The sequence below is a fragment of the Nelumbo nucifera genome, chromosome 6 (genome assembly GCF_055504915.1).
Source record: "Nelumbo nucifera cultivar China Antique chromosome 6, China Antique-T2T, whole genome shotgun sequence".
In the NCBI taxonomy this organism is placed as follows: Eukaryota; Viridiplantae; Streptophyta; class Magnoliopsida; order Proteales; family Nelumbonaceae; genus Nelumbo; species Nelumbo nucifera.
The window spans coordinates 18,142,834-18,153,729 of NC_142654.1; the positions used below are offsets into that span (position 1 = coordinate 18,142,834).

The 10,896-nt window shown below is 35.7% G+C and overlaps 1 protein-coding gene across 1 annotated transcript; it reads right to left on the minus strand.

Moving 5' to 3' along the window:
- Positions 1-6,464: 6,464 nt before the first annotated feature.
- LOC104591128 (Heavy metal transport/detoxification superfamily protein) lies at positions 6,465-7,635 on the minus strand. Its single transcript, XM_010249916.2, has 3 exons — positions 7,335-7,635; positions 7,170-7,245; positions 6,465-6,923 (listed from the first exon to the last, which is right to left on the minus strand). The coding sequence occupies exons 1-3, from the start codon at positions 7,377-7,379 to the stop codon at positions 6,601-6,603; spliced, it is 444 nt and encodes a 147-aa protein (XP_010248218.1). The 5' UTR covers positions 7,380-7,635; the 3' UTR covers positions 6,465-6,600.
- Positions 7,636-10,896: the final 3,261 nt, after the last annotated feature.

Sequence of the window (10,896 nt, forward strand, 5' to 3'; positions counted from 1 at the left end):
CTTGAAAGAGAACGTCAGAAATCCACCTCTAGACATGTATAATCGTGATTCAATTTCTACCATTCGATGGGACGAATAAGAAAAGATCACTTGTTGAATAATCCTGGACGGTGGTGATTATTCACTTATCCTTTTTCTTATTTAGGTCTACGAAACCAGACCAGATCTGTTCCCTTACCTCCTGACACCGACCTTAAAGCACATCCTACCATACATTGGAAACATCTCCCATGAATTTTTTGATAAATTTCTTAAACTATCTTTATGATTTAGCTATTTAATTAAGTGTACTTTGAAAATTAACTAACGCTATTCTTACTGTTTCTGACAATTGACTAACTCTACTCTTACCATTAAGGTTCATTAATATTCCGCCAAAACTCATTCACATGTGATATTTTTTTAAAACCCAATTTTACCCTCCACCTCCCTCCCTCTCCCCTTCTTTTTCTTATTGGGTTTAGACATAGAGTAATAAGACATGAGAACTAGCTCATGCTGAAAGGAGGAGAGGCTTCACCGTGCTCTTGGTCTTGCTGAAGAGAATCATCAAGAAGAGATTTTCTCTTTCATTACTTATAAGGACTGGTACAACTTCTCCCTAGTCGATCTCTCTATCTTTGATTTCCATAGGAGAAATAGAGGAAGAGTTCCAGCTGTACTCGATTGATCAATAGAAAACGAATCGTGTGAAGATGTTGCAATAAGAAACACCCCTACTTATGCTTGCGACAACAATAGTGACTGCTACAAGTTGTCCAATGGTGTGGGATATCTATGCAAATGCTTCGAAGGCTATGAAGGCAACCCTTATCTTGAACGTGGATGCCAAGGTACATAATATAATTAATTTAACTCTTCGTCAACTTCCTCTTTGCCAAGATCAGTTCTACAAATTTGATTGCCATTGTTTAATTCAGTCTTGGTTTAATTTATGTTATAAACCGCTTGCAGACATAGATGAATGTATGGATCGAAACCATGAATAATTGCACACCATCAATGGTTTGCACAAATACGGTTGGGAGTTACTAGTGCTCTTGCCAAACGGGTACAGAGGGGGACAGAAGAAAAACTGGACGCGGGTGCATCCCTCTTCAACCTTCACAAACAAAACTTTTGGTGATTCAAGTCTCCATATGTAATATATAGGGTAAATTTCTTAAAGAGGAAGACGATAGAAGATTAGCCATCGCTGGGTTTGAAAGGTTAGGATTTTGATGAATCAGCATTTCTTTTCCCTTTTCCCTATTTTATTTTGAAAACTTGAAGAAGAATAAAGGGTAAAATAGTCTTTTTGTCTTTCTATTAACGGGTACTGACGGTAAGGAAGTATTAGTCAATTGTCAGAAATAGTAAGGGTAGCGTTAGTCAATTTATAAACAATAAGGGTACACTTAGTCAATTAGCTAAATCATAATGGTAGTTTAAGAAAATTAGCCAATAATAATTCATAAATATGGGAGATGTTTCCAACACATGGTGGGATGTGCCTATGAGGTCGATGTGAGGTGCACTCTATGAAGAGCATATCCGATCTCCTACAAAACCAATCGAAACGAATCACATAAAGGTGCATCCAAATTTGATTGGCTAATATTCTAACTCAAATCGGGTCATATTCATTAGGTTTATAGCAAATTTCAATCGAATTCGAATTATAAAAAGATTTTAACTAATATTAATAAATTATCAAAATATTAAAAAAATTCTATGATTTGAAAAGGTATCTTGTTGGAAAGACATTAACCAATCAAAAAATGTCGCATCAATTTTGTTGTATACGGCTTATCTCAATTAACCAATTACCAAGAGAAAATACAAACAACCGATATTACACATTTATACGACCCCCCCGGGTACTATGGGGTTAGTGACAAAGACCCCTATATTTTTTTTTTTTTGCAAAAAAGACTCCCTAAACTTTTATGTTGTGACAAATGCCCCCTTGGCCGTTAAGTCAGATAATGGAAACCATTAAATTACCAAAATACCCCACTAAACATTTTAAATTTTCTTTTTTCTTGCTATTCTCTTAAAACCTAACTGATCCAAAAATGACTTTAATCATTACCCGAAAAGAAAATATCTTCCTCTGGTGAGAAATATGACTTTCTCACCAGTGATCATCTTCATCGAAGTTTCATCTGTTTGTGGTGGTCTTGCCACGAATCTCTTGGGGGGTAGGATTTTGAGCTTAACAGTTAACTCATTCAAGAGTTTTAATTTAAGCCACATCCAATTCACCCCCTCTTTGATAAGGCCATCGGTCCCACCATGGGCCATCGGTCCCAATCATTCCATGGTGTATGTTGTTTGGAAATGACATTATTTTATCTTATGAAACTAATAAAGTATTAAATGCAAAATACATCTTACAAACAAATGCCTTAAAACAAGAGATTTTATAATAAGTAGGATTAAAATAGAGTATATGGCATGTAAATTTAGTAATAATAGGAGCTTAAATCAAAACACACATGGGATTGAAGACCAAGAAATAACTCAATATGACCATTGTTGTCACCTTGGTTCAATAATTCATAACATGGGAGGGGTTGAGGAGGATGTCATCCAAAAAATTAGAGCATGTTAGGAAAAATTGAAGGTGCATATAGACTTTTGATTTGTGTGATAAGTGAGTACAACTTAGAGTAAACGGAAAATGCTATGAAATAGTTATAAGGGCAACGATGCTGTACGGAGCAAAGTCTTGGGCAGTCAAGTAACAATATGTCCAAAAATTGAGTGTGGCAGAAATGTGAATACTAAGATGGATAAGTGGAAAAACTAAGATCAGGAATGAAGTCATTCATGAGAACGTAAGAATAGATCCAATAGTTGATAAAATAAGAAAATGGATTGGTCACACGCATAGGCGAAGACCACCAAAAACTTTCGTTAGAAGAAGTGATTTGTTATAAGTGGAAGGGGTTGGAAGAGCTATAGATAGACAAAAAAGGACATGGGTACAAGTAGTAAGAAATGATTTAAGCACTAATAATTTGATGGTGGATATGGCTTTAAATAGAACAAATTAATGAAACAGGACTCATCTAGTTGGGATAAGGCATGATGATGATGATGTTGAAATATAACTGAAAAATAATGAAAATTTATTAGACAATTCATGATCACACAAAAGTAATGATTGGAGTGGATTCGGTTTGACTTGGTGCAATTAGGAATGTTATAAGATTCTTTTCGCTTTAATTTCCATTAACAAATTAAGCCTGTGCATTGCACGGGTTCCGACTAGTATAAAAATATAAAAAATAAAAAATTATTTATATCATAAAAAGATATATACAAAAATGGGCATGTATCTAAAATTATTTATTTATTATTTTAAACAATAATAAGTATGATAAATAAGAATTATTAACTAAAAATACCAAAAATAGATAAACCAAATAAATATATACCTATGATCCGCTGACTGGATCAAAAGATTAAATGTTTCAACAAAATGGGGGTCATTGACCAAATCAATAATTTTGTTTTCCTTGCAATTAAACGACATAACTAGGGTGAACCAGACCTGAAATGTGGCAGGTGGTGGGTCGAACGAACCAAATATATGATTTGACCACGGGTTAAAAACACTGCCAAAAATACAACATCTATAGAGAAAAGGTTCGACTATGATATGAAAAAGTTTTGATACCCGAAAAACATTTGACCACTAATCAAAATTCATGGATGGATTTTGATTGATAAAAACTCTTTCGATACCATAGATTTACCCCTAGAGAAAGGCTCGACTATGAATTTTCATGCAGCATTATGACGTACGTATCTTTTACTTTCTATTACGAAATGAAAATACACATAACACAACATGGACGGTGTGGACTGCCTTCGAAAGTCGTGTTCAATGGTCCAAACTCCAAACATCAATTGCACCACTATTGAGAATTTTGAGATGCTCTGATGCCCCAAGCATCAGATGACCCTAGCTAGCTAGCACCTTGTCTCATCAACACATCGAATTTTTTTAGCCGGATAAAAGAGCAGATGGTCCAATACGATCGATCTGGTTCTGAAACTCAGAACAATTTTTTTTTTTTTTCACCTGATAAGGGGAATTCGTTGCTTAAACAATTTTGTTTAAAAGATAATATAATCAATTAAAATTTGAGTGTGCGTCATCACTTTCAAAAGAACCACGTTCCATATGCTGCGAAGTGGTGAATTTCTTTACAAGATAAGAGAGAGCATATTTTAGTAGATTATTGTCTCTTTTTTTGGTAGCTTATTCATAGAATCTCATGCTCGTATCAACTGGACTGGACCATGATAACGCTTTGTCCAGCTCTTTGTCACCACCAGAATATATACGAATAACCTACTTATTCATTTGGCTTGGCTCGGAGTAATGCTAGCCATACGACTTGCTGGTTCTATACTCACTACCATCATAATCTATCTTGAACGGAGTCTAGTTCTACTGTACTCTTCATTAGGTACCGTTGGAAAAAGATTCAAAATTTCAAGAGTTTCATCTCTTTCCTCTGTTTTTGTGTTATTGTCTTTTTTTTTTCTCTTCTCTCCTTTTGCATGTAGGTGAAAAGTTCTTGTCCTGCATTGCATGGAAAAGAGATAAATTTGAGTAGACCTATTCACGGGCCCAACTTTATATTATCTCAGGCTTGGGGGCAGAGCCCATTAGAATTTTGACAAAAACCAAGTCTGAGCTTGGCGCATAAATAAGTCTAGATTTTAGTATATTAAAAAACACTGTATACCACTACATGCATGTGAGAGGGGGTTGGGGGTGCTTTTCACACATGCACATGCCAAGCTGGGTCGGGGAACCGATGTGGGTGCGGGTAATGGTGCTTCCTGTTTATTGTTTTTACAATAGGTACACATTGTACTACATTCCTTATCAAAGAGTGGCACAATAAAATATGCCATGCATCCACTTAACAGATTGATAGTCAGTCTGGATCGGATTGGTTGGAGATAAAATCATGGGAAAAATCTCGATTAGTACCATGTATTTTGGTCCTGTTGCCACTTTGGTCCCTGAACTTTAAAATGCGATAATTCAGTACCTGAACTTTCAAAAATGCCAATCCAGTACCTACCGTTAACCAATTCTTAAAATCATAGACGGCATATTGCTTATTGGTGATAGAAAGAGGGTTAATTTTTTATCTGATATATACATGAGCTAAAAAATCTCGGCTTCGTGTGGAAGTAAATGATAGATTAATTTGAAAATAAGGAGTTTAAGGTCTGTAATTTCATTGACAATGAGAAGAAAATTTGGAGAGAAAGTGTTATTCCGTCGATGGTTCCATCACTTTCTTGGTGGAAAATTCAGTCTATTATTATTCCCTGTAGACCGGTGGAGCATATACAGGATTGTGTGGAGACCCACATCAAAAGGAAAGTTTATTGTGAAAGCTGCATATAAAGAGATATATTTGGGAAATTTGGAGAATCCTACTCCCAACCATTTGCTGAATTATGTGTGGAAGATTTGGTGTCTCCGGAAGCTTAAAATGTTTATGTTCTTTCTTCATACCAATAAGCCCCTCTCAAAAAAGAAATTAATCCTATTCCCTGTCTCATGAAAATCCCTGCTTGTAAAAAATAAAATGATTGACATCATAAAAATCATGGGAATCCCCATAAGAACCGGGATGGGGATAACCTTGTGTCTGCCAGTGGGAATGTGGAGTCGAAGGATTTTTGTGGGAACAGGGATGGAAATGGGGATGTCTCCCTATCCCCGCCTGCCCCGTTGCCATTTCCACGTTTGGATAAGCTTTTGCTTTTGAACTTTGGAATGTGATAAAAAGCCCCAAAAGGCAAATCCTGAAGATTATGAACAGCAACCTTAATTTCAAATATAGTTTTGAGCAGTTATACACTTAAACAACATTCATTATATATCAATACGAGCAATTTTTTCTTAAAAGAAGAAGAAGATTTTGTTATTGTATCTGGTCACAGCCAAATTTGATATAGGTTTCTTTGGATTTGAACTAGTACAGGACATCTGATTGATCAGAGAGAGAGAGAGAGCGAGAGATCCGTGTTTTGAGTTGACTAAAAACAGAAGCTACGGAATGCTTGAAAGCTAGCTTTCATTGTTTACCACAATTTATGTTGCCAAGTTTTTCGTAAGAACCAATGGTTATATATATTCTAATCAACCCAGAACATATTCGTTCGCTTGAAATGCTTTTATCCTAGTAACTTCCAGCTCAGAAGCCAACGGCATTCTTATTGACTCCAAGCAACCATCGCATCTTTACATATATATAAGACAGCCTTGAAGCAAACGAACTCCATGTTTTAAGCCACCAATATAATTAAAAAAAGCAATTTTGGAACCCAGCCATCTCGTCAACTTATTACGGTCATCTTGTGTTGATGAAATCCACTGCAATTTCATTTACAGTACTAGAACAAATGCATGAGAGTGCAATACTAGTGAAGAAAGCAAATTTTGGTCCAACGTAATTAACTTTAGCTTTCACTTTGCTTGATGCATCCAAGCCGCATGCAAACAAGGCAAATGCAATTGCATTAGTGCAAACAAATAATTAGGCCTAGATCTAAACATGCAATGTGTTCCACCGATCACATGATTGTGCAAGCGTGAACATTGTCATCACTGAACAAGGTAGCTGTATGATCATCGATGATTGTGGAGTATGGAAGCTCAGGGTAGTAGCCATGCATGCTTTCATTGTGACCATGCTGATAATAGTTATATGTGGTTTGGAATGTTGACTCGTCCAAATATTGCGATGCAAATGGATAGTACTCTGCATCATATGGATATGGCCAAAACTCTGCCTTTCTTCCGGTGCGTCTAACTGCCTTAAGAACATCTCTCTGGTCTACGTATCCTGTCACCGTCACCTTCTGCTTATCCATGTCTATATCCAAGCTATCAATCCCTACAACCATGCCAATTTAGCTTCAGTATCCATCAAATGTATGAGAAAATGACTCACAGAGATGTGGGTTGATGAGATTTACAGATGGTAGCTTGTTATATATAGCTTATTTATAGAGGGCATGCATATCCTTAAGCTAGCACCTCAAATTATAAAGCATTTTTAATTTTTTACGCACCACATATCTCATATGCATTAAGTACATGTCCATCATATATATCATCAACAAAGGAAAAAAAATCTTGCCATCCAATTTAGAAATCGCTCTTCTTATCCTCTTTTCGCATCCTTCGCAATCCATATGAACAAGAAGCTCCACAATCTGTGTTGAACAGATAGCAAAAGAGTAAAGAAGAAGAAATTAATGGAATCTTGAACCGATTTAAGGATCAAAAGTGTTTTCCGGCTTACCGACATGGCATCAAACACTCGTGGTTGTTCGAAGCACCAAAACATGATTGAGGTGAGCAGCTTAATTTCGAAACACCCAGCTTTTAATTCAATCAAATATTAGCAGGAAGAAGAAGAAGAAGAAGAAGAAGAAGAAGAAGAAGAAGAAAGTTGGAGAATGATGAGAAGCAACCTTAATTTAAGTTGTTTTTCTTGTGTTGGAAGAACACTCATTTACGGGGATCCTTGTGAGTTATATAACATATATATGACAGAGTGGTTGCCAAGGTCATCATCCTGTTTTCATTCATGTGTCATTCTAAATTGTGCAGGGAGGACAAAAAAGCTTAACCTACGCCATGTAGAGTGGGGTATATGCCACCTCGTATACAGTATACACACCTCTTATACGTACGTTATAGCTGAAGCTTGTCAAATTGTTTCACACTATTATATTTATTATTTATTACATTGATGTAATAATTGGACTTTGAGGGCGAGATATTAGCTGTTTGTTTATGAGCAATGAAGAAACATATAGAAGCTAGAGTGTAAAGTAAGGCTTTACTAATGAAATTTGTCATATTAACAAGTAATGTTTTTGGATGTATGAAAAATACTAATGAATAATTTTTGGCTCAATTTCAAAATTCATTCTTCAAATAATGATTCTTAGAACAGAATTTTAACCAAACATATGTGGCCAAAGTTTAACAGTGATGAAATAAATAGAACCTAACTACTAAAACAACCAATAAAAACTTTGGAATTAGAGCATAGTAGCCCATTTAATAGTGGCCACACAGAATGACAGAGAGCTTGAACGGGTTTGGTCCAAGTACAGACAGATCTAAACCGTAACATTGGGTCTCTTGGTCTTGTCAGGTCCATTGAAAATATTCTCACCATGATTCCCAAATTATCACTTTTAATATGGTTTCCATTTAAACAATCACCTTTAATTTTTAAACAAAAAATTAAAGAAAAAAAATATATATAAGGGCTCAAATATCCATTAACCAAGGCAGATTAGACCTTATTTCTAATTGGGTACTTGGACAATAGTGAAAGAGAGTGAAAAGACTTTGTCTCCATATACATATATATGCGGAGCATTTGTTCCAGAATTTCTGGTTTTATCCACAGTGGGGACTGGGGAGAGGCGCCCACTTGCATTGTTATCCACATTTGATAAATTCTTGCCTTGCTTGTGCAAGTTGAAGGCCAAGTTTGGGAGAGAATATTATTATTATCGCAATATATTTGCAAGTACAATATTAGATTTGGCTTCTGAGACAAGCCTCTAATAAGCTACATGCAGATGTCACTCAGTCACAGCCACTTCTTACCTGTTCTCCACCATCTCTTCCAAGCCTTGTTTCCTGAACTTAGGCGTCACAACTTAAGGTTTGTTCTTGTTGCGATTAGAAACAAATAATACATTCGACCAATAACGAAATTAAACCTCCTTTAAAGTACTTATCTATATATCTTCAAATTTTATGTATACTAACTAGTATATTTAAAATTTGAGGATAGATGGTCATGAGATTTTAATTATTTAAGTTTTATATGTAATATATAACTTGATCTTCCAATTCGATACATTCCAAGCAAAAAAATAAAAAAAATAAACAAAAAATTGGTTCTTAAATCCAAGGTTTTAAAAACTGGACTGGACATAAAACTGTTTTGGGGACCAGTTCTCAAGTCGAATAATCTTACCCTATGGTTTGAATAGATGGCCTGTTTTGATTTAAAAATAAATAAAAAAGGCCAAAAACTGTTTTTCGAATCAATGGTTCGACCGCCCGAGTCAATGGGTTGTTGATCAAATCAATGGCTTTTTGCCAAAAAGAAGTTTTAGGGTGAAACAGAACCAGTTCCCAGGTCAACTGATCCAACCATCCGGTCCAGTCTGATTTTCAAATCCATGCTTAAATCTCTTCTGCTATGTAAGGTCCAATAATCAATCGATTTCCACTAATAAAGATCACATTACTCTCTTTAGTCATTTACAATCTACACTTGAAGTATGGTTCCTTAAAGGACTTGTAAATTGAAATGTTCCCAATTCCTTTGAACCTTGCTTACAAGGAAAGATGAAGGAGTCATTTACTAGGAAATGACTAAAGAGAGATGCTTAATTAAAAGAATCTAACAAATGCTTAATTAAAAGAAAATGGCATATTGGTATAAGATACTAAACCCAAGACTCTAGAACATAGTGGAGTTTAATTAGAAAGAAGGAACACTACCCTTATGGATATGATCAGTATATATGATGATGAGCCATACAGAGTTGCCTTTGTCTTTCTCCGGTCATGCACTATAGCTAAGAAGTTACCAGTGACAAAGTCGGAATCCAAAACTAAAGTTTGTTGCTAGGGTATAATAAAGAGATAATGGGATACAACTTCTATAATCAGAGTATTAGAAAGATTTTGTTAGTATGGAAGTAATGTTCCTACTTCCTAGAGAATGAGATTCTCATAAAAAGAAAGACCAGTGATATAGTGCTTACTAAACAACGCACAAGTCCTCGTGTAAGAGCATAGATTTGTGAATGTCTAGATTAAAGTACAAACAATGCGAAAACTGCATCTCGGGTGATCTAAGGAGAGTTGTATTCTCAATGCAAGGTTGTTGAAAGGGATTGTGTGAACAGTGTGAACACAGTCTTGTGAGCATCAAATCTGATTTCTTTGATTATTAGAAGTGATTCTTGCAAGATTAGGTCTCCTAAGTTGGGGAAATCCTATGGTCATAAATAAGAAGGATCTTGCCTACAGATCTTGCAGATTTAGGTAATTTTGTTTATTAAGGTGGTGTTCGATAATACTTTTCAGATCTGAAATGGTAATAACTCGCCTATCTTTTAGTTTATGTTTGATTTTAAGTTTTGAACCCCTAATTCAGATCTGAAATGGTAAGAACTCGCCTACTAATCTAACGTGCTCTGACACATTTCAGATGTTGCCTTATGTTTTAAATGCCTCTAAATATTTTGAAAATGACCAATATTATCCCTTAATATACCCATTTCGAACCCTAACATCAATGTCCCTTTCAAACGGGAAACGGCTCCTCTTGTTGCTAGTTCATCCTGCGCCATTCATCCTCTTGTTCTCCCTCTGTTTCCTGCACCATTCATCCTATGTTGTTGTTATTCTCTATCTTCGAATAGAGAAATGAGAAGATTAAGCCATCACCAACTAGCTCCACGATGACGATGGCATTGTTATTCTTTTGTTTCCTTTGTCTCTGAGAAGATGAAGCCATCCTTGGACGATCACATCTCCACGGTGGTGATGGCACTGACGATGGACGTGAATGATGCCAACCCGCTCAATATGTTGGCCAATGGTTAGAGTATTGTCAACACGAACATCAATTGAGTAGAAGAACTCTAATATTTGCCCTAGAAGATTTTATACGTTCATCGAACTGGTGAAGCAATTTTCTAAACAGCTAATGTTCATTCTCGAGTTTTGAATGTATTGTGTTCCTAACTCGGTCTGGTCCCCCAAACTCTGCACCCGATCGTTTCATCAACGAAAAAGTGACAGATTTTTAAAAAATA

Bases quoted from the DNA above. Each gene is read 5' to 3' on its own strand.
- LOC104591128 (XM_010249916.2), bottom strand. From the start codon at position 7,379: ATGTTTTGGTGCTTCGAACAACCACGAGTGTTTGATGCCATGTCG. The intron at 7,246-7,334 runs GTAAGCCGGAAA...TGTTCAACACAG, and splicing joins GAGTGTTTGATGCCATGTCG to ATTGTGGAGCTTCTTGTTCA. The intron at 6,924-7,169 runs GCAAGATTTTTT...GCATGGTTGTAG, and splicing joins AGCGATTTCTAAATTGGATG to GGATTGATAGCTTGGATATA.